General features: G+C 37.2%; 1 protein-coding gene across 4 annotated transcripts; it reads right to left on the bottom strand.

The window, feature by feature from the left end:
- Positions 1-7: 7 nt before the first annotated feature.
- Positions 8-27,548, bottom strand: mylk4b (myosin light chain kinase family, member 4b). Of its 4 annotated transcripts, none has more exons than XM_055050444.1 (14): positions 27,243-27,548; positions 21,765-22,017; positions 6,483-6,564; positions 5,897-6,296; positions 5,562-5,767; positions 4,660-4,765; positions 3,972-4,065; positions 2,503-2,612; positions 2,265-2,406; positions 2,112-2,182; positions 1,907-2,035; positions 1,530-1,761; positions 1,076-1,124; positions 8-971 (listed from the first exon to the last, which is right to left on the bottom strand). In XM_055050444.1, exons 1-13 carry the CDS (start codon positions 27,296-27,298, stop codon positions 1,080-1,082), a joined length of 1,926 nt encoding a protein of 641 aa, XP_054906419.1. In that variant the 5' UTR covers positions 27,299-27,548; the 3' UTR covers positions 8-971; positions 1,076-1,079. The 4 variants fall into 4 exon arrangements, with proteins under 4 accessions (XP_054906419.1, XP_054906427.1, XP_054906435.1 ...); XM_055050452.1 differs by lacking the exon at positions 27,243-27,548 and adding an exon at positions 23,352-23,410; XM_055050460.1 differs by lacking the exons at positions 21,765-22,017; positions 27,243-27,548 and adding an exon at positions 17,920-18,264.
- Positions 27,549-27,765: the final 217 nt, after the last annotated feature.

Raw genomic sequence — 27,765 nt, 5'->3', positions numbered from 1 at the left:
ACACATATTCAAAACACAAAGCTTTTTAATTCAAAATAAATCATCTAACAACTCTGCGTCTTACTTCTCCACCACGCTGTACATTATACTTTAAATGTATGTGCATGACTATGTGAAACCACGTTTGTGTCCTCTGAAATAAAAAGATCACATATTGAAGAAAAAATTTGCACTTCAAGTACAATCTGGTGCTGAACCAGTAAATAAATGAACATAAGATTTCACTTCAGTCATAAACAGTATGTCTTAGGTAGTAACATGTATTTCATTTTGCCTTCATGGAAGGTGAGCTGGGTACTCCAAACTGCCTAAGCCAAACAAGCAGGTGGGATAAATGCACACTGAGGTCAAGGCAGTCTATAGTGAAAAACTGTGGGCATTAGAGCTAAGATTTTCTCATGTGTTAAAGAGACTTTTATGCAATACCATAATATATACACAATATAAATTAATGTAGTTAGATTTCAAATTGTCTTGAAGAGAAATAACATTATTATACTACTTATAAAATAAAAGAAAGAAAAGCATGGCTTTATAAAAAGAGAATTACTTTTTCAAATTTGTTTGGTAAGTCTTGGATGAACAAGGGAGAAAAGTGTGCAAAGCACGCCAACGCTTGCAAAAAAAGAAAAGTAATGTACCTGTTAAAATGTGCTAAAAGAACAGTTTTCATAGGTTTTCATGGTAGGTATCAAAGTGATACATCTTGCAGGATTTTGCTTTGACAGTAACAGCATTTAGTAAGAAAAAATCCTCTGGCAAACTTCAGGCAAAGGTCTTTGAATGACTTTGCAAGTATACAGTACGCGCAGCTTTAAAAGTTCAGACCTAAACAGTGTGCAGCTACGCAAAGGTAAAGATGTGAGGCAGAGAGTAATAATCCAGTAGCTTTTCAGGTACAGCAGTATTGGTCCAGTGATGGGCCCCAGGGCCATATAGTGTGACAAGGCAAACCAAGGGCCTGGTTGTTTCTGAAAGCGAAACAAAAAAAAAAAGCAGGGTAAGAAAGAATTCATAAACTTTAATTTGCATTTTATATAAAATATCCAAATGGCGTCAGGGGAAGTAATCTCACCTGTTTAGCTCTCTGGGGGTGGAGCATGTAAGGAGTGGCACTTGTTTTTCTGCAAACAGAGAGTCCACAGTGCAATCATTGAAATTTCAGTTGAATTCTGTTTCAAAGTATGCGTTCACATGCTGAATTCTTTACACATTTTTCTATAACTATACTGAAGATGTATACAAAATAATAAAAACAAGCATGATCCCATGCAGCACTGTAATACCATCTTCCACCAGGTTAGATATATGATACAAGTTGTTCAGCTGAAGACTGTGCTCTAGAATGGTCACCTCAGTGCTCAACGTGTTTCGAAACACCCAAAAAATGGAACTGTGCTATATACCAGTTTCTTGGACGCTATTCGTTACCAAGATAAATTTCCACCTCCATAGCTAATCTAAAAATGATCACGTACATACAAAAGAACTGATCGAATATAGCCTGTCAACAGAGGGAGATTTTTTACCTTCTGATGTAGTCGATAGTGCAAATTTTGGTCAGACAGCCAGCCATGTCTGAGGGACTCTGTCGCGCTCATCCTCCAACTCTTGCTTTTCACCAACAGACGGGTGATAAAATCTTTGGCCTCTTCAGAAATGTCTCCAAATTCCTCCTCCTCGAAGTTCCACTGACAAGCCAGAATGTTGTTGAGAGTCTCATTGTCGTCATCCCCCAGAAACGGAGACAAGCCACTGAGTCTGGACAAACAGGACACAGAGGTTTGGGACATGGTATCTTGCTGCAATTTCCTCAATTTTCTGCCTGGAATATTTTTTTTTTCCTGGAGGTCAGTCTGTGATGTAGCAAGTTATAAGTGCAGATGACTGAGCATTTCTGACTTACAGCATGTATGTGATTACTCCAAGGCTCCACATGTCCGTTGGGAATGAAACAAACTCATAATTGATGACTTCAGGAGCGAGAAATTCAGGAGTTCCAAAATTTACTCTTAGCTTCTCCCTGGGTTTATACCTTTTAGAAACAAATATTTAAGCTCAGCAAATATTTAATAAAACTCACACCAGATAGACAGCTTTCTATTTCTTACCTCCTGGCCAGGCCAAAGTCAATAATTTTGATTTTGTTTGAATCTCTGCTGACGCAAAGAATGTTTTCTGGCTGGAAAGAACAATTTTCACAGCATAAAAAGCAAGCAATAGATTAGTCTGTTACTGGAATATAGAATCCTAAGCAAGTTTACTTTGAGATCAAGATGCAGGATATAATTTTTGTGCATATACTGCAGCCCTTCACAGATCTGACGGATGAACAACACAGTGTCGAGCTCGGTTAGGTTGTAGTTCTCATCGATGATGCGATCAAACAGCTCTCCTCCTTCCACACTGCAGCATGGAGAAACAAAGACAGTTACAGCCATGGAGAGCTGGACACGCTGTTCCATTAAAGGTGCTCAAAAAGACGGCCCACAACAGACTTACTATTCCATAACCAGGATGATGTCATTCCGCGACTCAAAAGCAGCGTACAGTTGAATCAGGTTGGCATGGTTCAGCTGGTTCATCACCTGGATCTCGTTCCTCACCACCTCCTGAGAGACAAACATTCAAAAACCAGTCATCTTTCTGTCATTAGAGTAAAAGTTATATTCATAGCAGTTTACTGGTAGCTTCAGAAGGTAATCTCATTCTGTTCTTATGCTGCCATATTTACAAACACATTATAGAAATATGTTCAAGAATGTTGGCTATCTGGTTCGGTTAACGTTATTAAGTATAAATATCTCTTATTATTAAAGCCCTTTTTTCATGAATTGGTTAAAGGCTTGAGCAATTTGGTGCACAATATCTTTATTAAACTGTCAAGATATTAAACTTGACAGTGCTGCTCAATTTAAATAGCCTTACAGGAGAACATATCCATATGGCATTGAAACAGAAGAAAAACAAAACAAATCCACATTTTCAGATGTATTCTTTTAATTATGTTTGGCTTAAGAAAAACAGGAAATATTGAATTCAAAGTATGTATAGCAAAATAGAGCTAACTTAAGGGATTAAAATCAGCATTTAAAAATTATTTCACTAACACAAGGGAATATCCATTTTGGAATCACAATTGTGGAAAATTAAAAGCACTTTTATGACATTGGATATTATAAATCCAAAAAACCTTATGCTAATTAGAGAGAAAAACCTCAAGACATTTCATTTTATTTTTTTAACTTTTAGCAACTTTAATCTGATAATGAACCGAACAGATATCCACTTTGCTTTGACAAACGCCAAACATCTAGTAGCTGCATCTACAAATAGTTTGTACCAATTTCATTAACTTGATGTAATCTGGGAACTCTCCAACAGTTTACAGTCATTGTCTAATTAAATTATGCTTACTACAAAGTAAACAGTTGTTTTTCATCCTCCTCTTGAAAGAACGAGTTGTGTGAGTTTGTTACACTGAATCATATTATATCTGTTCACAGGTAGGCAGATAAACAGGTAGCGCAGAAATTTTCACACCTTCTTTGAATAGCTGTCACTCAGCTATCTGTTACAAATTTGGATTACAAAAAGTCGTAGCTTTTCAAACTCAGATACTCAGATTTAATATGCTGTGATTTTTGGAAAATATTTTTTTTACATTCTATTTTCTTTTTAATTTTATCCATATTTGGAAAATAAAATGATCAAATTTCATACTGACCAGACATTTAATCTGAGCAGCAAGCACGGCCACACAGCCATCGTGACTTTACTTTTAGATGATGAAAAGTTAAATATTTGAAATACGGGGAAGCATTTCTACAAATATTCTGTATTTTATTAGTTTGTACTCCATGAAAAACAACTCCAAGACTTACTCACTATTAAAGACACTACATATAATCACACACAATGATTGTATTTCTGTACTATATTCAAGATTAACAGGCTGTTCATTTCTGCACCTTCTCTTTCTGGCTCTTTGCTTTGATGATTTTGGCAGCGAGTGTCAGTCCAGAGGAATTCTCCATGCACTTGTAGACTTGTCCAAAACGTCCCCTAATAAAAGGAAACAAGCTGAGTCAAACACACTAATAGAAGGACACAGAATAGTTGTGATTAAAAGTGGAAGGCTGACAGTCTGGACAATTTGACTGAAGTATAATATGCGTGTAATGTCATCCCAAATGTTTCTTTCCAAAGTTCTAAAAAGTACATTGATTGCTGGACTGTTTTTGAGGTTTTAAAACACAAAATAAAACATTTTAAATTTAAATGTTATCTCTAATTCATACACATAAATTGCATATGTTGCTTTAAAACTGGGTTTATGTCTGAATAAATAAGCCAGAAATTGTAGACATGCCTTGTTTTGCAGAGAAGTCATCTTCACTTTAAGAGATCAGATTCATCACCAGTTCATTACACTGGATAGGTGTGCCATTTTGCATGTGCCCCCTTGGGGGGCACTTGCCCTTCAGAGGGCTGCACATATGTCTTCATAAAAACTGTTAGGCATCTCTCCACATGCTGTTAAGCCCTCTATTATTTTATTACAGTAGATTAAAGCATCTAAATTCCTGGGAAGAGTGAAAATAACAAAATAATTATTCTTCGTTAATGAGTGCTGGCGGTTTTGTGCTTGTCACTCACCCGCCCAGAACTTCATCCCTGTTTATAGTGTAATAGGTTGCTATCTGATGGGGTTTGGGAGTCACGATGCGGTGATCAAAAGGAGCGGTTGGAGGAGGGCCTGCATCTGGGGAAAAAAAACAAAGGGGACAAAAAAAGAAACACAAGATGAATAATGGATATGGAAGTAATTTTGTAATGAATGCCAAAGATAGAGTAGAGACAGAGGAAGAGGCCTCAGTGCCTAGAAACATGGATGAAAATAGCAGCATGCATGTGACTCATTATCTGCCCTATAAGCTGCATGACTGATATCTTCTGGAGGCTCAAGCAGGCACTGCACCATGGCATGAAATCTGATTCAAAACCTCTGGAATGACAGGTGAAATGTCGCAAACTAAAATGACAAGGTGTATCTTTGTGGAACAGAAACCACAGGCAGGGAAGTCAGACAAATGTCTTCCAAGTTGACATTTTCTATTGTGTCTTAGGTAACATTTAGGCATAAAAAACTGAACCAAAGCAAACAAAGAAACTTCATTTGATTCAATGTATAGCAAAACTGTTTCACATTACAATCACAATCAGCTGTGTGCTTTATAGCCATTCATGTGAGCCTAATACAAGTTGGGAATATGTGGTAGTCTAGTGTGAGTTTTCAAAAATGTTTTATTAAAATACCTCTTATTTAACATGTGGTGGTTATTTGTGCTTGCCCCCTTGACACCATGCATTCTGAATAAACTGAAAATGTCTGCACAGAGTTTTGTCAAGGCCTTTTTGATCTGATATAATCTTATGAAATGAAATCATATCGAAATAGAAATAATATTATCTGGAATGTGTGCTTTTTTTCTTCTTTTTTTATCAGAGATTTTACTTGTTCTCGTTGCATCCTTTTATGTAAGTCCCTAAAGTCTCACCAAGGATAAAATCCTGTACTGTAGACTCTCCACCTTCTTTAGCTTCTGCCTTTGCTTCCTCAGACTTTGAGCCCTCCACTGCGTGGCTGTCAACATTTTCCACTGAGCTGTTTTCTACTCGGCTCTTCTTCAGATCCTCTTTAACCAGGTCCTCTTCTGTGACGCGACGTTTGCCTGCTGTGGCTCCATCTCCATTGTCTTCAGAGCTTTGGAAAGAAAAACAAAGAATGTTGTCAAATTTCATTTTATTTTTTTGCCTTAGTGTTTCTTGTTTACTTCCTTCTGAATGAAAGAATTAAGATTCAGCAACAGCAAAAACAGGTGAATAGGAGTACCTTTCCTGGGACGTCTTGCTCAAGTCTGAAATAGTATTTTCTGATGATTCCTCTGTTTCTCTTTTAAGTATTTTCTTTATATCGTCCTCCAATTTCCTGTCTTTTTCTTCATCGTTATCCTCTGTCTGTTGCTCCTCTTCCTCTACATCTGTCTCGTCAAAGACATCCCCCTCATCTTCCTCATTCTTGCTTTTCTTTCTTTCCTCCGCAGTTTGGCTTGGAGGAGCATGTGATTGACTGAGAATCAGCTTTGTTGGCTCTTCTTTTCTTTTCCCCCCACTTCCTGGATCTTCCTGACTCTGGAAGTTGGCTTCTGTGTTTATAAGGGAATGATCCGTGTTCTCCCTGTTGAGCTTTTCAACTTGCTCTTTCAGGGCTGACTCACTCAGAGTGGAAGCATCTGAAGTAGAAAGAACGACCAAAACGAAAAGCTATTATGTTATGTTGAGTTTATATCACAGACAAATAAAAACATTTCAGGTGATTATACAATCACCTGAAAGGCTGATTAAATTAGAAAGGCTGATTTTTTTGCATAAATCTTAAATAATTCTGTGGTCAGGAGTAACATCAAGTTTAACTTTACCTGATGAATCCTGAGGTTTCCTTTTCTTCTGGGCTTTCCCACCCTTCACACTCTGCTTGGCTTTGTCCTTGTCATCTTTTGCCTTTATTTAAAGATAAAAGGAAGAGAAGTATCATACAGTAAAACATGTGCCACTTTCATCTGAGTAAGGCACAAAGGTTAATGAAAGGAAGGTAATATTTATAATGTCGACAAGCTTCAAGTAGTAAAGATGCATGTTTCTGTTTGCGTAACAGCAGGATGTCAAGACAGAGTGTTTGTTTTGTTGCTGTTGTGCCTCATAACTCAAAGTACATATTCTGCTCAGTGGATGTCTCCCCGTTTAAGAGGAAAGGTCACATATTCTGCAGCAGAAAGCATGCCACCACAACCTGGTTTCTCAATGGTATTTCTGGAATAGAAAATGTAAACTTTCAGAAGCATCATATGTGCTGCATTGTGCCCAGAAATGAGTTTGATGTACCAGAAGGAGACCCTGAACAACACACGAACATAAACCTAGCTAACATCCTGTAGGGTTCTTATTGTTTCACCCCTACTGGACAACATACATTCTGGTACATTCTGTTCCAGCACACCACACTCATTCAATCTGTCACTGCATTACTATCACCCAGTCAGAAGAGACCAGACAGGTTTGGTGGTGACTGCCAAGAACAAGAGTGAGTGTGATAAGTTTGACTCCTTTTAGCTACACCTAAGCTATACCTAAGATTTCCTGCGCAAAGAAAAACTACTTTTCATTCCTGAGAACAACATATACAGGAGCAGAATAGCTGAAATAATAAAGAGTTAAGACCAGAAAAAGACAAATTAAAGGCATTCAAGATCCAATTTTAACTATATTTTAAGTTTAAGTATTTGTGTCATATTGTTTCCCTCCACAGTACCTAGAAATGTTTTCTCACCTTCCTGCTGGTTTTGCTTCCAGGCTGTTTAAATAAAAGCTCCACCAGCTTGGAGCTCTTTACTACCTCCCCAATGAAGCAGATCACCTGCTGAGTTCCCTCCACCAGCTTCTCCACCCCTTCCAGCCGTCGCCCCTGACTCTCTATACGCTCCACAGCCCCTCGCAGCTCCCTGCAAACCGCCTCAATCCCCGAGCCACGTCTCCCTTCGTGAGATGACGCCTCATCCCGACCCATGCCTCTCACATCCTGGGACAGGCCATCCAGCCGGGTCAGGACAGTCTGCTGCATGATGAGCAGGTGCTCCATCTGGGAGCTGAGGGAGTCGATCCTGCTCTCCATGCAGCGTAGAGTTGCGTCGTGGTGAGAAAAGGAGGAGGATGAAGCTTGGAACCGCTCTGATCCATTCAGGGAAAACTTCCTTGCAGAAAGCTTCTGACCATGAAGAGGATTGGGATCATACACTTTGGCTAAAGAGTTAACCAGAGTGGAGCTCATGACTGGTGTTGAAGTGCTCGCAGCTACCTGAATCTACTGGTTTTGCTTCATATGAAGGAAATTGCAAGAAGAGCCATTGTGGAGGCAAAAGAAGGGATGTGGATGGAGGTCATGAATCTATCCCTGAAATGCCGCACGACAAAGCTGAGTTATAAGAATAGCAGGTGGCTCTTCCCTCAATGAAAGAGCAGCCCTCTGTGGACGTCAGAAGCTGAGTGGCCAGTGATAAGAGCTCTGAGCTCGGGTGTGCAGCTGGGGATTGATAGGGGGGCTTAGGTAGGTGGGCTAGCTATGTGACATTTGAGCTACTTGAAAAGCCCTTCAGACAGGTGTCAGAATCCCAGGAATCTGGGCCTGAAACATGACGCCATATAAGAAGTAAAGCAAATAAATAAAAATGTCCTGCCAATATAAAAAGAACAGACGATCCCCAGGGAGATAATGGAGAGTTTCATCAGCTGTGTCAGTGTGTTGTTTAATTGTATTTAGTTAATTTTATTTAGAGCAGCAATTCATATGAAACATTGTGTCAAGGCTCTTTTCAAGAAAAACTGGTCCAATTCATGTCCAGTTGTACAAAAATAAACTCAAAATAAAATCCATGCTGGTATAAAGTATAAAGTACCAACTCTTAAACGAATTACACTTTTTGATATGGGCCATGTGGGTAGTTCACCAGGGCTATATTAGAAAGGGGTGTGCAAAACCACCAGATTAAAAGCAACAAAATTTCTATCAGTTTGGCTTAAAGTTTTCTGTTGGATGTTTTTTTTATTGTTTTTGTTTTTTTGTATGTGAAGTAGGTTTCCCTGCTTTCTACTTCAAATAAGGACACTTCCAGTCCAGTTCAGTTTAATTCAAATTTAAAAATTCTTTTTGAATCCCAAATAGTGTATATAATCAACTCAGTCAATTTATCAAGCACTTAAGTCATTAACTGTGCAGCTCATCCTCTCTTTAAAGATTTAAGATGTCACTAATTAAAAACCATTGTGGAAAATAAATTCTTAAAATTTGACAGTTTTTTTAAGACCCAGTGGAAAGCAAGACAAAATGAACCAAGTCTTTGTGTGAGATTTTGGAACTCAATGAATCACATAAGCATTCGGAAACCAAAGTGAATGCCAATATACTTACATCATTACTGGTTCAAGTCACTGTATGCGTCAGCACTGCAAAACAATATTGATGCATCTGCCGCTTCATATTTCAAACTCTAATAGTGTATTGTGAATCCTTCATGTACTATTTTAAAATATATTTTAATTTTAAGCATTAAAGGCATGAATGCAATGTGGAGAATGAGAAGCCATTGGATGAAAACAAGGAAGCAGGGCATCCCGGTGTCACCCCAGTGGTGTTTATGGAGCAGAAAAGTATTGTGGAAGATGGAACTAACAGCACATGTGCTTTTCCCAAGAGTTAAAGAGGAAGAGCTGACAAACAAGTTCATATACAAGGTGTGTTTGAATCCACAGACTGAGCTCATAATTTTCCATATCTCAGCACAGCTCTATCTGAACCTGGCTGGCTGACAAAGCGCTGGCGCCTATATACCGGCTCCCATCTGTCAGCACCGGAAAAAACCTGACCTATACTCTGCCTCTCGCACTGTTTCCAGTTCAGACAGTCTGTCAGCTGTCATGGTGAACACTTGCATCCTTGGTGCCTGCTTATCAACTAAGGTGAGCGTAAAAGAGAACACTGGGGAGTACCTGTGAAGATACATGTTTTAAGTGAGGAATGAATCGCTAGTTTTTAACGTCCCAAGAGATTATTATGGAATTCCAATCACTCTTATTGATTGAATTCAGTTATTCAGATTAGTTTCTTCAAAGGGAGTTTTTCTTTCCGTTGTCAGCAGGTGCATGCTCAGTATTGCATAGTGCAAAGTCAATGGCACTATGCAAGTGACTAATTATGGCCGCAACATTCTCTTTAAAGACAGAATTATTCAAGACAGTGACAAAATGAAATCTGTCAGGATTTCTTATTTAGAAAGCTTGAACTACTTTGTATGATAAACTGAACTTTACTGCCTTGCTTAATAGCTACTGCCAATTTGGAAAGTATGTAATTGACTCCAAATGTGTCTGTATGATTCAACTGATTTTTTCCATTGTAAAGTAGGCTAGCAGCTGTTTTGAATTGGTCTTATTTGAACAAACTGAATCGAACTGAAAGTGAACTGGAAAAGAAATAATCATGGTTTGTTTATCAAAAGCCTTTTCATACAGGCTTTTACTAACTCCCTGTTTGCCAAGATGCCAAGATGAAATGAAATAATTTAAGCAAACAGTTTTATAGGTGTAAGCTTTTTCAATTTATTGACAGGAGAAGGTGTAATACTTTTTGTAAAGTTTCAAAAGTTCACATCCAGTGTCCTTTCAGATTTACAACTATTTTTTTTCCTTTGTAAACCCACAAAGTAAAAGCACATATTTCACTACTGAAGTTTAATTCTCTCATTTTGTATTTAAAGTATTTGGTCATTTGTATTTCACTGAAAGAGACACAATGAGCTTGATTAATACAAATTATTGGACTATCATTTAATATTTTAGAGTCTTATAATATATTACAACATGCAGAACCCATTGTGTATGAGGTTTTAATGCTTATCATGCTTCAAATTTTTTCATTTCAGAGACCATTCACAGAAGTTGGAAAGTGGCTGCTGATTGGTCTGCCACTGGTTTTAGCAAGAGGTTTAAATCACTGAAATCCCCACGGTTAGGAAAAGGTTGCACTGTAAGAGGAGAGTCTGTCAGGAAAGGAAAATTGTTCAGGAATGAGACTGATGATGCTGAGCAACTCTTACTGCATATAGAGTTACTGAGCAGGAAGACAAAGACAACACACAATGCTTATAGTTTGGATCACAAGTTTTCCATTCATCTAGTGTTACTCTGGTGGCATTAACGTGGAGCTACAACTGTACAGCATGTCACAAGCAACAAACATGTGCTACTGCATAATTAGCTGCTGTTTTGAGTCCACATTTAGAAATACAGTAGCTTGGTAAGAGAAAGCTGAAATGTAGGAGTGTGTGTTTTACATTTAGAGTGATCTCTTACTTGGGAACTCACCCAGATTTTTCACATAGTTTGATTTCGAAAACAATTGGTGATATTTGAATTGATTTTGCGCAATATAATTATTTGCTTGGATTTTATGTAGCTCTGATTACTCTGAAAAGAAAGTGGCCTTAACTTGCATCTCCAAATAAAAGAAAATGATTTGTAATAAATTAGAAACTTTACAAGCAGTGGTGGCAGCTTAGTGACAGATCTCTCATTTTTAGTATCTTCCAGGGCCCCCGTCTCCATCGGGCCCCCCAATCCTTCCAGGGTATCCCTTCCCAAGTGTCATCTCTGCCTTCAGAGGATTCACCATTCCGACATATTGACCCTCCCAGCCGCGGTGCCTTGTTGTTGCTGAAAACAGTTTCATGTAACTATGTTGAGAAGATCCTCATCTCCTTACTTAAAGGTAAACTTAGGGCGTGAAATACTAACTGATGTGATGAAAGGAAGATAAAATCACAAAGAGCAAACATAGAAAGTGTCAGTAACTGAGACGCAGCAGAGTGTCATTGCAGTGTTTAGGTTTTGACTTAACAAGTACGTACTCTGAAAGTAAGTAGCATTTGTGGTGCAGTGTTTGGAATGAACAAAACCATGAAAAACTTCAACAGCAGCAACAAAAGACAATCTGCGAACAATGCCAAGATGAAATGAAACCATGTTGCATAAATCCACTGATGAATTTTTCAATAATTCTGACTAAAGTGCATTGTTCTACTTAAAGTCCCAGTAGTATTTGACAAACTCTGTATGCTGAGACAGGAAATACTTTTTGATAACTTGTACTAGTTGCTATAAAAACTTGGTCACCTATGGTGCAAGTTTTTCCTGCGGTGCAATTTGCTTTACATAATTTTACCACCTACATTATCATCCATGCCCTGTATGTGATGGCACATTCCAGTTGTTTTAACTTTTTTAATCACTGTTTATTGGAGATTGGCATTTTAGATAGCATATTCTTTTGTCTTTGAAAAGTAACTATGAGTGATGGATATTCTTGTCATTTCATTTTTAATACAAATGCAAAAGTCTTTTTTAAGTCTGACCATATTATGCTCAATTCTTTGTCAAGGCTGGACAATCTAAGCATTTCCTCCACTGTTTTAGGGTGACAATGAACGTGTGGCGAGAACTCGCCTGGAAGACTGAATATAATCTCCACAGCTCCCCCTGCTGCTTCCTACATGGGGCAAATGTTTATTTGTCACCACTGGTTGATGACAGCTTGTTCTAGCACATTTTAGCTGCCTTGATAAGATTCATTCTGCTCTCCGTCTTTCTATTTCAGGTCAACATTAACCAAATTCCTGTCATGGAAAACAGTTGCTGTGTGACACCAGCAGAGAATATGTGAGAGTGAGAGTGAGAGAGACAGAACCAGCTTGTAAATAAATGTGTTACATAAGCCATCCCAGGGTGTTCTCTGACTGACTTTTAAATAGATGCACACAAGAACCCCTTTCCTCACTATCCAGAGAGTTCAAGTTCACTAGTGGTATGCAGCATGTACATAACTGTTCATCAAAGGATTGTATTTTAAAGCTTTTGTTAACATTTTTCTCTGAGACGCACTGGGAGTTTAATTGCTTTGTTTAAATCAGTTTTTATAGCAAAATCAGAAGCATTTATATTGCAGAGTAACAAGTATTTTAAAACAATGTAACTTCTACAGCTTGTTTATACTCTGTAACCTATTCCTACATCTTTGATGGATCTAAACAATCCTACTTCATTGTATAATAATCATGTTATTGTATTTTAATATTATGTACATTATAAAAAGGGAAAATTTCATGGTAAATGTGTAAAGCTTTGCATATGCAGCTAAATATGTTCCTGTGAACTCTTCTTTTCCACAGTTTTATGACTTAAAACAGCTTTTCTAATCCTTTATTTTTGACACATTGATTAATGTAGATTTTAGTCTGAAAAGTAACAACTAATGGAAAATTTGGAAATGAAGAATTTTGAAATGACTTTTTTCAAATTAAAGAAAAAAATAGCATGATTTAAGTATAAACTAAATTATTCTGACAGGTCAGCTGCACTTTGACACCGGTGCCACTTGATGGCAGAAGATATTTGAACTGACGAGAGATGAAGGAATTTAGAAGCAGTAACATTTTGTCTTGGGGTCATGTGGTTCTCTCGTTACTTTTAATATAAAGCTGCTGCTGTAATGCGTGCTAATAATTACAGATGGCCAGAGTGTGACATATAATATCTACTGTACTTGGTGACAGATCATAAATAAGTCCATTTGCAGTTAAGAATAAGTTGTAGGCTATTGCATCATGTCAGAATTAACTCAGCTCAAAATCAGGTAAAAAAAACAAACACTTTTCCGATTTAAAATTTTGTTTTAGAAAATATATTTTTGTTTTTTCAATTAAATGTTTTACTAATAGCTACAACCTACTAATTTCTGTCTTGATTTAGTTAGAGCGAGAGAAAAACCACTGTCATATGTGTGCATTTTTTACACAGCAACATGCATTGACTGTGGATCTACATTAGCATGTACAGTATATATTTTTTAAGACTGATGGCAGTAACTTTGTGAAAAAGGAGAACCTACCCTGCCAAATGTGTCATGACTGTGATAAATTAAAGCTTATTTTATGAGCTTGTAGGAATGTAACTTAAGAACACTCTATATATAACAAGATAAAGCTTTCATTTATGTATATTAGATCAAAGGATTTCTTCTATGACGGTTTTCTAATTTGGCTTTTTGACAAACCTTGTCCGATCATCAAGCACATTTTTAATTGTTGACAAGAATAACAACATGCAATTTTCTAAATTTCTATCTATTGAAATCACCTTTTTGAATCACCAAACACTAATACACAACAAATTGCCTGTGATTAACCACATTTTTGCATTTTAAAAGCTGGTTTTGTGAGAGTTTGGAAAGGCCTGGTTTTAGGTTCACCAGATTCGACGTAATGGATGTCAAAGAATAATGAAATGAGATCAAAAGGGGATTCAACAAAGCATTGCATACTAGTGCAGTCATTTTTAAAAATACAAATTCACAATTTGTTTTCACTTGAATGAGTAAATGTCAAATATATTGTGTATTGCCAAAAATATATTTCCACCTTTCTTCTACTCATCTCTTGCTTTGACGTGAAAAAAACATTCAAAACTTTGAATAATATTTTGCCAGTTACTGCTTGTCAATCAGATCTTCATACTGTAAATTCACACCACCCATGCTAAAGGGCAGATCTCCCCTACATAACAAATCCTAAATTAACTTACACTGTAGCATTTCTGCTGGTCAAAAAGGTATCAGCTGACCATCAACCTGCACAATACTAGAGTTACCTGATGTTGTGTTTGGTTCAGATCCAAAATCTGTAGATTTCTCTCTCAATCTGGAACCTCCCTAAAAAACATTCTAGTTTCTCTTTGGGGATATAATTTTATTTAGATCCCCATATATTTGGTACTTTGTGGGATGTGTCCAGGTCTTAATTAACTCATTCCAGCTTCCTTTACACTGCTGATATATCTTTATTTAGCCTTGACCCAAGTTGATAAATCATTTCATTTGGTCCTTGTCAAAATTAAGGAGCTGTTCACCATAACCACTACAAACAAAATAAGATATAAAAACTTTTTTTGATTATGTGCCTTTGATAAAACAGTTTTTCTTTTCCCTATAACTAGCTTCACAAGGATTTGTTGGACCAGCGTTGCTAATGAGGTATGCTAACGTTTGAAAGTAGACACCAGTTGAGAGGGCAGAGCAGAGCAGGCGAAAGCAGCACATTCACTCTCAGTCTTCAACTGAACTCACATATCAGCCTCCTTTCATGCATCATCAAACAAGGTAAAAACTGTTAAAAGACTTGACTCTCACATCAGAAGACATGACTTAGTTTCAAGACTAAGTCATGTCTGAAATCTTCAGTTTTTTGTGACACAGGAGTGACTCGAGTTGGCAACTCAAACCCGGGTTGCCATTTCTGGTAGAAAACTTCATACAAGCAAACATTTGCAAATCAGGAACTTGTAATATAACAAGGCCTTCATGTATTGAATCAGATGCGTTTTTGTTAGAACAACTAAAGTGTCAATACAGTTGACTGTAATGTTGCATTCAATGTTAGAAAAAATGACTAAATCAAAAAATGGTCCAAGCAAAAACAATGAACATGAAACAGACAATAAAGAACTTTTCCTAGAGGTCCAGATATGTAAGTGTAAAATTAACTTGAATAGGAAGGTTGATTTTACTGTTATTAAACGATTGCAATGCTGATTTACTTTACCAGTGTTGAAGTGCTGACAGACCGTGTGATGATCAATTTTTAGTTTACTGTTAGAGGAGATCAGACTTTTATTCATTATATGAAATTCTCTTCAACAAGGCCCAAAGGGTCTATGAAAGAAAAATGACCCCACACAATGGAAGAAGGCACATTAGAAATGTAGTTTGTTTATTGCTTTAATTACATTAAACACAAAAGGAACTACAGGTAACTAAGTAGCTTTGGGTTTTTTTTCGGTCTACAAAGAACAAAAAACAAACTAGTATTCTTTATTAATGTGTTGTTTGATCTCAACACATTAATAAAACAAACTAACAGTTAAAAGTTGTAATTTTTGACTTTACTTCCTACAACCCAGCATGTGAAACAAATATAGGCTCTCGACTGTCCGCGCTCTTTTTATTTGTGTGCTAATTTTAGCTGAGTCGAGTGAGTCTGAGAATCTGAGTACAAGCTCTTCGCAAATTAGACACGGGCATTAACACAAGCTCCAGCTTACTCTATAAAAGCCTCATACAAAAACACTTATTTGTGCCTCATAAAAACCAGACCCTGAGTTTTAGAGGATGAGATATTATTCTATACATTGACAGTAAAATCAATAGTCATTTATAATCTAATAAAGCTCAGCAGCATGGCTTTAAAATGCAAACATAAAAAATTTACAGTGATATTTTCATTATAACTACATTATATTTTCAGGAGAAAATATAATGCACTAAAAATAAGGTATTTTATGGGCTTGTCGCTGGTAATAAATGTTACTCTTGTTTAACTTAACTTATTACAAGGTCATATTAATGCAACATGTACAGTTCTTATGACTAAACACATTATTTCCATTGCATTTCTGATTTTAAGCATCCCTAAAATATTGTTTTTTAAAGGCTAATAGATAACACAGGGAAGTTTTGTTATTATATTTATCACAATTATTTTTAAGCGATTCCTGTTTATTTTGGACCACATACAGAATGAGGAAAAAAACAAACCCTATGAAGTTCACAGTGAGGGAGCTGAAGCACAGAGGGGCATCTTGAGATCAGTGTCTTATAATAATGAAATGATGCATTTGATGTGCCAGCCATTTGTTTTGGGAAGCTTGGTAAGGAAAAGCTGTTTCTGTCCTGCCATCAAAAGGATCCACATGCAGAGTCTGCAGACATTTTGAGTCCTTATCATGAACCAACTTGTTCTGGTCAGATTAGGGTTGTATTCAACAACAAACCCTTCAAATAGATCTATCTTAAAAACAAAGCATGGAAACTAGACAAAGCACCATTAGACCTTCTGCTAGTTATGGTACAGAATCTCGATGCTGCGGGTTCCTTTCTTTTTCAAAGTCTTGAAAACAGAACCAAAAAGCGAAAAAAAGAGAAGAAATTTTTCAGAGACCTCACTGGTGGGTAGGGTGTGGTTAAATTATTGAAAAATGAAAAATTCTGGATTCATTATAGCCCAACAGAGAATCTTTTGTATGCCAAATAAGACTTTAACCAGAGCAGAGAAATGTATTTATTAATAAACAATGCTACAAATGAGATGAAAATGCCCTGACCCATATTTTTGAGAGTTGAGCTGAATTTCAGAATCCCTCAAAGCTGCTAAATAATAAAAGATCCGAGCCAGAAATAATGCTGTCAGAGTAACTATTTAAAAGTATAAAAGAATCAGCAACAAATATTATCCTAAAATATGACATACATCATAATTCTAGTGATTCAGGTCAATCTTTAAAATAACAAAAAGTAATTTATAGGACATTTTTGCTTCTCATGTATTTGGGTTTACATAAATAAGCTTGACTATAGACATTGGGATTTTATTTAGGACGTTGGAAAGAACAAAAGGATTTTTTCCCCCCTTAATCACAGTTAAATTACAAAGCATGCAGCAATATAATGAAGCTTTGGGTATTTACTGTGACACAGAGCATGATCTGCTGGAGTAGTAAAAACATTATCCTGTCACTGAGAAGTAGTCAAAGCTGAAAAGCATCACAGCTCCAAATTTTACGAGGAGTCAGTTATATTTGCTACATGGAGGTTTATGTAAACACAATAAACTGGTTTAAGCATGACATCAATTGAGACTTTCTTCTCTGGCAGGAGAGTGACTAAATATAATTAACATTGCACTGTTTCTTATCAATAAAATGCAACAGTAAGTTAAAAGTATACAAAAATGTCTCAGATTCACAAAAATTTTATTCACATTCCACATCTGCTTTCCACGTACCGATCTCATTACCTGGTAGTGTTTTAGTGTATAAGGGAGGGACTACTTCTGGATTTCCTAGAGTGAAATTAAAAACTACTTGTAACTGATACCAGCATAGCTGAGTTCAGATGTTTCAGGGCCGAGTTTCAAAAATAAGATACCTACAGGCAATGTCAGACCGACAGTAATTCTGGTCTTCACAAATAAGATATGAAGAGAATTTTCCTGAAAATCTGAGAGCATTTTCCAGGAACATTTCTGTTGCGATATTTCACGACAAAGCTAGTTTCTTGGTGAATTTTTTAACTTCTGTATTTTTTAATACAAAGTGAAATAATAGAGGAGCAACTTCCACCGTCTCAGCAGGTAACTAAAACATCCTGTGCTGGGATTACCTGTAGGACAGGTGCTTAGATCTCATTGTTTCCTTTTTTACCTGTGCTTCTGCATGCTGTGCTGTCCTTCCTCCCTTCCTGATGGAAAATAAGTTCCACACTCGCCTCCAAAGAAAAGTGGCCACCAGGCACACACTTCCTAATATCCAAATATCTTTATCCTTCAGGAAGTTCTCCATATTGGAAAGGTTCTGCTTCCTGTCCCTCTTGTCAGCCTGAGGATGTTGGAATGTTAGTATTATCTCAGTCCATATGCTGGGATCTCAGACAGAAAGGCTTTGGCTGGCGCCCCAGTTGTTTCTTATGAAATAGCTGGACTCCAGTAGCACAGCAATAAATGTCCAGACTTTATCCAACTAAAGTCTCTGACCAGGACAGGGTTTCTGTGCTGTCACCCACCGGCCCACCCACTCACCCTCAACCTGGCTTCCTCCCTGCCTCCCACCACGGGACCAAAAAGGAGAGAACATGCTGTCTCTGAGACGAGGTCGAGACAGGTGGTGTTAAGTTCTGGGTATCGTTGCTGAACAGAGAAACAGATGCCCACCGCCGCCGCTGGTGGTGGTGGTATGTTAGTGAGACACTACATGCATCATCACAACTTCAGACCCAGCAATTTGTGCAAACTTGCACGATCTCCGGTATAAACTGGCTGCAGGCCACAGCTTTGCCTTTGAATCCCGTAGAGTGCTCTGTACATGCACTGCTGCAGATGCAACAAGTTGATACGGGAGCACACTTGCAAACAAACACCTTCTAGTGTGTAGTGCTAAGTTTATCTTTTGTGCAACGTGCTGGACAGATGGCACCAAAACAAGAGCTGAAGTGTGGATGTCTTTCTCAGAGGACTGAAGTGTCCACGCATGTGTGAGAAAGAAACATTCTTTATAAAGACCCTCGGGGTACAGTGGGGTGAACTTACAAGGTCAAATATAACAAATATCACCCAAAGAAGATAAAATGTTCTGAAAAGTACTCTTCTCATGTGGACGCTGTATTTGCGGCTGACAGTCTCTGCCGACATACTACTTATAGACAAGCATGTTAGTGTTGCTGGCAGAGAAGTGGAGGTTCTTTTTGCAAATACATCTGCATGCATAACAACTATCTGTCAGGATGGAGCTGCTGATTTATGCTGAACAGCTTTACCACGTTGCTCCCAACTTCAGTGTTTGAAATTTGTGTGACAGAACACAAAGTAGTGCCTGATTGTAAAATAGAGGGATAACATAATTAAACATTTTTGGGAAAAAAATGCACATCTTTTAAAAATATAAAAGATGTGCATTTCAATACAGAATCCTAAATAAATTCCTTGTGAAACCCTCAGATTTCTGGCCTTTAATACATACAAAATAGCTCAAACTCAGTCAGACAATATAAAATATGTCTAAACATCCATGTTCAAGCCGTACCACAGATTATTAACTTAATTTTGATATGAATTGTGATTGAGCCATTTGCATATGCTGTGATCTAAATCACTTTCAGGTGGACAGTCAGCCATATTTCATTTCTGGGATTTAAATCGAGCAGTGCATTAGGTATTCAAAGCCCTTAGTACTATTTTATCATCTAATTTTGCTTGAAACTTTTCTACAACCTTATCTCTGACACGTCTGCCATGTTTCTTGGTCTTTGTGATTCTTTTTTTGCGTAATATCCTCTAACAAATCTACAAGGCACTCAAAGAACAACTGTATTTATACAGGGAACAAATTACAGTAGCAAACAGCCACACAAGGTTTGGGGGTTAGTAGGGTTAACATTAAATGGAAAAAAACATTTTTTTTCATGTTCTAGCAAAGTGCTTAGGATTTACCAAAAAGGCATTTTAAAGTATGAACTCTAAGCATTTAATTTAATATACTTCAACAGCTGGTGGAATTCAAGAGCCACAAGGGTGGCAGCTCTGGGATCCAGACAGGATAAATATTCCCTGGGGAATCTGAGGAGAATATCTACAGTGAGCAACGGGGATGGAGTGACAGGACAGTTACTAAGCACATAGTTCTGGTAAATGGTCCGTTTATGTCTAACAAATCATGAAACAACTTTCTGTGTAAGGACAAGAAAAAGTGTAAGCAACAGATGGGTAAAAGAAGGGAAAAAATGTATCTTTTGTCAGAGTGAGAGGTAAAGAAACAGATGTAAATTACTTTGAACATCTTAAATTACACATGGTGCCTCACATGCACCCAGAATGTTTCCCTGAAACATGTTCTGTTGTCACGTTGAGTAGAGAACTGATTTACAGTTGAACTAAATATTAAATAAAAAAATACTCCAAGTATGCACACGGAACAGTTCCTGGATTTCAGAGTTAGCTGACACAGAACTTTTATAAGCAGTTAATGTAAAATAGAATAGAATAGAATAGAATAGAATAGAATAGAATAGAATAGAATAGAATAGAATAGAATAGAATAGAATAGAATAGAATAGAATAGAATAGAACGTATTGATCCCTAAGGGATTTGATTTGAGAAGGAATTTGCAAAAACTGTCATCAGGGGAAAGGGACATTGAACCAGGTCAAACAAATAAGGTCAACTCTAAGAGTGAGGAGAGATACTAAAACTGAGTAAGTTTTACCATAGTATCCAGGAAAAATGTGGACTGAGGGAAGAACACAAATAAACACAGAGAACACAGAAAGAGCTGAACTAAAGCACAAAGGATTCTCCAAATCAAAAGAAAAACCACCTAAAACTAACGTCACTGAATTCCAACATGCACAGCACAAAAGAAATGAAGAAATACAAAAGGATGAACTGATGCGACTTGACAAACAATGGCATTTAGTTAACTCCTATCTTCATGAAAGCAAAAGGAGAAACCATGATTTTCCAGTTTGTCGTCTTTATGTTGGTTACACACTACATTTTTTATTTTTTTTTAAAAATGACTCCTTTAAGTAATTTTGTCTTTGTTCATTTTGGTCAAAATTGTGATTTATGATACTTTGAATTTCTTTTTCAATTTCATGCAATAAAATAAAAAACTGAAAATTAGTGCAGCAAGTGTTATCTGTTTTACTAAAACCTAAGCTTATTAGTTTCAGAAATGTTTAGACTTTTATGATTCAAAAACTGAACCATTAAAGTAGAAGCAAATCATTTGTTTTTGGAAACAGCTGGAGCAGGGTCCAAGAAGTCATCTTCTGAGCTTGAAAGGTGTCCTCTTCTGCCATCTGGTGGTAAAGTCTGTCATTCTGAGAGTCTGATTACAAACCAAACATTCATTTTAGGCTGTAGCTTTATGTGCACGTGTGTGTGGGGGTGTGTGTGTGGGTGTGTGTGTGTGTGTGTGTCAGAAGTCAGAAAGTTCAAGCAGGAAACAAGCAAACATAAAAAGATATGCAGCACCCTCTAGTGAGCCTGTGGCAGTTCACCTGTTGGGTCGTGTCGGCCCATTCAACAGATGTCAAGGACTGGGGCAGTATTTGCTGTGAGTTATTTCAGTTCTCTTTTTCCTTTCCATTTTTGCACACAGATGATTGTAGCTCCGGTTCAACTTACCATCAACGTGAGGAATACAACAGTGTTGTGTTCCTCATGCACTTTGACCTACAATTATTAAAAGGGAATTACAGTGGCAGAAAAGTCAGAATATATGCAGATAAATTGTGTCCTTCAGAATAAATTTGCAGTGTCTTAAGTAGTATCTTGTGAAAAATAAAAAAATAATTGGCTTTTTTGTCTGAGTGAAACTCGATAACATCTTGTGAAACCAAATTCTTTAGGCCTAATTTGCTCAAATAAAATCTAAAGCAAAATACATGACAAAAGAGGATGCAACACTTCTTCACGAGTCAGTCACTTCATTAGTTTGACGCTTCCATGCAGATTATTAGAATGAAAAAGTTTGAGTTTGGGGACTTTACCTGCCGGTTTCCTCCCTCCAGTTCAACATGTTTGAGTTCCCAGAAAGAGCGCATGGTCTCCACCTTCTCCAGGTGACGATAAAAGGCCAGCCGGTCCAGTCGAAGGCTGTTGCTACGATTCCGGATAGCTTTCAGTCCCTCCATCTTTTCAACGATTGAGGACATGGGAATCGGAGGTGGCAAAGCAGTGTTTGGGGTTTTACTATTCTTCTTCCCATAAACACTCTCCTTACACAGATTCCTCTTATCTGACCTAGAAATATAAAACACATTTCACAGCTGATGCCAAAGTCAAACCAAACAACATTACATGTTAATGGCTTTGGAGCAGCAGATTAAGCTGCTGTGATATCTAAAATGGATGTCACAGCACTGGTGAATTAGTAAAGTGGGACATGATCAAAATGTCAATATTGACCGATATATATATATTATATTATTATAGATATATTTATGATAATATTTATCATCATAAATGGAGTATTTTATCCACAAATTTCAACCAGTAAAGTGATCTTTTGTGATCAGTTTACTATCTTTTCTGAAATGTCTCTGAATGGTTTTGGAGCCAAAACTTTTACCTGGAACAGACCAAGTCTATACTTTATCAATGAATACATAAATGTTCCGTCTTGCTGTGGGAACCTTTTAGAGTATAGGACACAACTTGATGTGAAATACCAGGATTACATACCAAGTTATCTTTTCCATTTTTTTTTGGCCACCAGTAAACTGAACAGCATCTTGAGGAGGAATGATTGTAAGCCTCCCCAATGATTTGACAATGCATGTAGCCATGCAGTGCAGCAAGTGCTGCTCAACGTATTACTACTTCAGTAATAAAATGACAACTGAGTTTCTTGCCCAACCCTTATTAACAACTTTGAAATACTGAAACTGTGTAGCCCAGATCCTTTGATCTCTTCCTCCAGAGGGCCGTGGGATCTCGGTTATAATTAAAGTGATTGATAGTGTTGTGGAGAAATATGTTCTGGCATCTGCTGGCATCCGGGGGAGCCATGGACGACCCCTGTAGATATTAATACCCCCTTAGTGTAAATGCTCTGCTTTTGCGTGACAATTACAGACGTCATATCATGGCTGTAGTTTCAGAATAATGATTGAGGCTGTAATTCTGGAAGTTAGGCTGAAGGGACAGCCTGATCTGAACATTTGATTGTCCTCTGGGATCCACCTGTCACTGCTCTAACGTTGAGAATATGTTTACTCTGGGACGACCTTTAAATTTGAGTACTGTTTTTGCTGTTGTTAACTTTCCAATGTCTAAGAATTAAAGCAACATGTCAGATATTTAATGAGGGAATAATGTTGTACCATAATATATAGCTTAAAAAAAACTATTTTACATAATATTGAATCGAATCTGATTGGCAATAAAGTGGCATGATTGGGGTACTAATCTCTCAATAAACTTTAGTCAGTTCTAAACTGTTTCTGTGTGTTTAAGAGCAATCACTTAATTCACAGACTGAACGTTGATATTTAGGACACTGTACTATAACATATATAGAACAGTAAGAACAAGTAGTGAATGTGTGTAAAAAAGAATGTAAGTGTTTTATTTACCATGTAGTAAATTCCCAAGGAGCCAAGTATTTTGAGTGGTTAGTCTGAGGCATAGCAGATGTCACATCTGACCATGATCCAGACAATCTCTCTACATATGGTGTGCTGCACAGGGCCTGTCTTGAACTCTCATGCTTGTGTCGATGGTGCCAGCTCAGCTGGTGTTGAGATCCTTCAGTGACGTCCTCCCTACGTTCCCCTGCTCCTCTTGGAAGGCAAGCTGACCCTGGATCATTTACTTTAAAGAGCTTTATTTAGGAGTTGCCACAGTTTAGGGTGAAGCAGAAATGGAAAACCGCCATTTATAAAAAAATAACCATTAGGTGAAAAGGCCTGACTTGTTGCCAGTTAGATGTTAGCCTGCTTTCTTTTCTTGTGGTTTTGAGTCATCCCAGTTTTAAAAACAGTTACCTATCTACCTACCTATTTTGTGTTGTTTGTGGCTGCATGGAATAAAGGTTTTAGGTCTGGTATTTTCTCTTTGTAAAAACAGAGGGTGGGTGTCATTACTTATCTTCCCCAGTTTAATCCTTTTATATAACTGATATAAACTGCATATATTTCATTACTACTGAAGTAGCTTTGAATCATTAAATCCTTCAGGAAGGTGTTATTCCAGGAGTGAATGTTTCAGTGATGAAAGAACAAGCGATGAAAGAAGGTCTCCTTCAAATCCTTTGCAGAATGTCAAGTGTCTTAAGAGCTCAGTGATGAGAGTAAAAACATCTCTGTCAAAACCAATCTTCATAAATCAAAATCAAATGCAAAATTTGTTTTACTTCATTAGATTGAATAGTTGGAAGAATTGAACTTGAGTTGAAGTAACCTCTCTGTAATAACACTGATTAAATCTATAAGATCAGCAATTAAAAATATAAATAAAAAATGAAATCTAATTACAAAGCAGACTTTTTTGTTTTCTGAAAGAATATCATTTTCAAATTAATCATGACAGTTGTATACAATTATTTGTAGCTTGTGTTATTATTAATAATTCATACCAAAATCCAATAAGATAAATTTTGCAATGGAACTTAAATGAAAATTACATTTAAATATATTTACAGTTCACCTTAATGTGTTTCCCTATGTTAAGTGGAATATATATATTTTTCCTTTGTGTAATAACCTATGTAACAAAGGATAAGAGGCAAGGTACACAATACTAAATTGACAAAGATTAATTGAATAAATAATCTGCATGAATAGTTGTATTCAAAGATCAACGTGAATTAATGTTCAAATACAACTATTCATGCAGAAGGTTGCGTTTGTGCATCTGCAGCTTGGCACACAGACATTGCACTTAACTATCAGTCATGATACAGCTAAGTGGTGCAGGGGACACCAAGTCTGCTGCATGCACAGTTGCTCTCATTGTGTGCACATGCTCATGCATTCATGTATGTTTACAGTCGGTGTATACTTCTGTGCAAGTGCGGAAGTAACCCAAGGTCTTACTGACCTTGGTACAGAAAAAGCAACAGATTAGATTAGGAGCCTTTTTTTAACTTTAAGGCCAGAACATAAGGTCTAGCACCAGTTGAATAGGAGGGGCAACTTTAAATGGGTTGTCTTCACCACTTGGCTGGTATCTATCTCTGTAGGGCCTCCACTGGCCTGGTTTAACTGCGGCATGGAAAGTCCCAGTAAACTTGTAACCTTAGGAATGTGTTGTAGGTGTCTGGGTGCATGTGTGGAGGAAAAACATATCTAACAGCTGATAAAGAATAAACATTTAGAACAATGCATGCTGTTTGAAGTTTTTGAACACATTTGATCAAACTTTAATGCTTTTTTTTTGTTAGTTTAATTAATAGACCGAAACATAATGAAAGCTAGTTTCTTCTTTTTTAAACAAATGTTTATAGTGTACACTTCATTTCAATTTTTGTGTAAATACTGGTCCAGGTTTTTGGTCAATGTCTGCAGTATTACAAATCTAGAGAATACATATTTTTCCCAATTCTGCTTTGCTAAATAACTTCATCTTATACTGTGGATACATTTATTTTCAAGTCTTGCCTCATAGTTTGAGTTAAGTTTAGGTCTGTATTTTTCTCAGATCTCCTGTGGGTCTAGTGATGGTTTTTTTTCCTGATCTGTGTTCTCGCTGCCAAGCCTGTCAGCTTAAGAGGAAACGCTTTGCAGCAGTTTGATACTTTACTTAGTAATTCAAATTGCTGTGCTGGATGTTCAAAGTTTGTGATATTGTTTTTGTAGGTTACCCATATTTGCTTTTTCCACAACCCACACTTTTATCCCTGATTTGTCAGCTAGGTTTCTTCATTTTTGTGATGCTGCTTACTCACAAATCTTCTCTATCAAACATTTCTATCAAACTCCAAGAGTTTGACCCAAATTCCTTGAGTTAGTGTAAAATCAGTTGACATGATTTTTTGTTTGTCTGGGTGCATATATAGTTGTCTTTGTACTGAGATTAACTTAGGAGGACTTCTGCAGTCAATTTATCATTCTAGTTTTTGTTTTGAAGTATCCAAATAAAGTGCAACGAATCTAACGCTTATCAGATTTTTTTATTTTTAATCTGTAAAATATTTGTCTACCTTTACGAATCCATTGTGTGCTGTAATAAATTGATATTTGTAGCAAAGTGATTACCTGAACTTATGCCAGGCAGACTAGCTGTTAAAGGTTGACCTATGGATATATCAAGAAAATGTTTCAGTTCTTTCAAGGAAGTTTAAAGAACTTCCTTTTCACTTACATCCAAAGATACAGAAAGTATTTTCAACCATTTTGGCTTCATTTAAACAGGATCCTCAAGAGGCTGTTGCCACATTAAATTTCAAAAAATGCACTTCAGCAACACTCCGAAAATATATACAAAGATTTTAATGCAGGCTTATTAAATTTCACCAAATCAGACCTGCTTATGGTCTGACATCACAATATCAAGTGATCATCAGGTCAGTTTTCTGCAGCTAAACACAACGTATACTAACTTGCCAGATTGACACTTTCATCACATCAAAGTTGTGGTCAGCAGAGGCCTGCTGGAGATTCTAATGCAAATAGCTAACCTAAGATTCTGCTAAATTGTTACTGGATCTGGGTGACCCAGAAATTCTGCTGCAAGAAGCACATACTAAAAACACACAGATGATGAACTTAAATGGAGCAGAGCTGACCGCTCGGAAAATACTCAGACTCAGTCATCACTCGAACAACACAGCACATGCAAACGTTGCTGTTACTTATGGACAAGCTGGCACAGATTATTTTCTAATGGACATATTCAGAGCTCACAGTCCACTCTCACAACAGCTCAGCAACCTCTGCAGAAGCTTGTAATTGTAGAACCTCCACCCAGTGTACTTTCCTACACTGCCAGGAACAAAGCAGAAGCCTTATTTTAGTCCACAGCAGATGGAGACACCCTCTGCTATGTCGTAAAACCGCCTATAATCCACTTTATAGTTTCCACTTTTAACCAATGAATGTCTGATTCTTCTCAATGTTATTTTCATAAACTTTAACAATTTTTGTCTCAGAATGTGGCAAGAATGGTTCAACTCCTGGAGTCAGTATCAAATGAGTAGACATACTTCTTTTTTGCTTGTTTGTCTTCCACAAACATTTTTGAAATATTACTGCATCTTAAATCAAAGTCTGTCAAAAACATTAAATGTGCTCTAAATAAATCAGCATATGTGGTAACTTAACAAGTAGAGCTGTGTACTATGTGCAACTGATACTGCCAGGGACCAGGTGTTAGAATTTAAAGCACGGCTATAAAACAAGTTGTGGATTACTTTGAAGGAAAAATGCTAAAAGATTTTCAGTATTTGCAGGGAAAATACTGAAATAAGCTCTTATGTCTCAGAAAAAATATCAAATATGAAAAGTATGAAAGAACAATAGACTCACCCTTGGTAGTTGGGCACATTTGGGATAACTAAAATCATCTTCTCCTTTCCTCCCATGTCTCTCTTGGGTCTGATGGAGGTTATATCCCCAAGCTGTCCTGATGTTCTTCAACTGTGTTCCAGTGCTGGTGTTGGATGCTCTCGTTCTCCCTGCTCGGACTAAAATGCTCTGATCAAATGCCACTGACACACTGTCCAAGTGGAAGCAGTGGACGCTTTTGCCATGACAGCCATGGAGGGATAAGCAGCAGAGAGGTGGGGGTCAGAGACAGACAGGGGTGTGTGTGAGAGGGAGGAAGGAGAGCGAGGGGCATCTGCTCTGGGACCACAAGCAGGAACAGACCAGAGAGATTGTTCCAGGGAATGCGGCTTATTATAACAGAATGAACGGAATGAGTGCCATGTTTCTCATGGCAGAGTGGGAAGGCTGAGCAAGAGAAGAGAGATGCAAATGGGTGCAAGGAGTCTAAATAATTAAAAACTTTTTTCTTGCTTCATCTTCATTAGTCTGCAGTTAATGGATT

This window comes from Poeciliopsis prolifica, unplaced genomic scaffold, assembly GCF_027474105.1.
Source record: "Poeciliopsis prolifica strain line A6 unplaced genomic scaffold, Auburn_PproV2 SCAFFOLD002, whole genome shotgun sequence".
In the NCBI taxonomy this organism is placed as follows: domain Eukaryota; kingdom Metazoa; phylum Chordata; class Actinopteri; order Cyprinodontiformes; family Poeciliidae; genus Poeciliopsis; species Poeciliopsis prolifica.
Note: the sequence above shows the minus strand (reverse complement) of the source record. Positions and strands in the feature narration are given on the sequence as shown.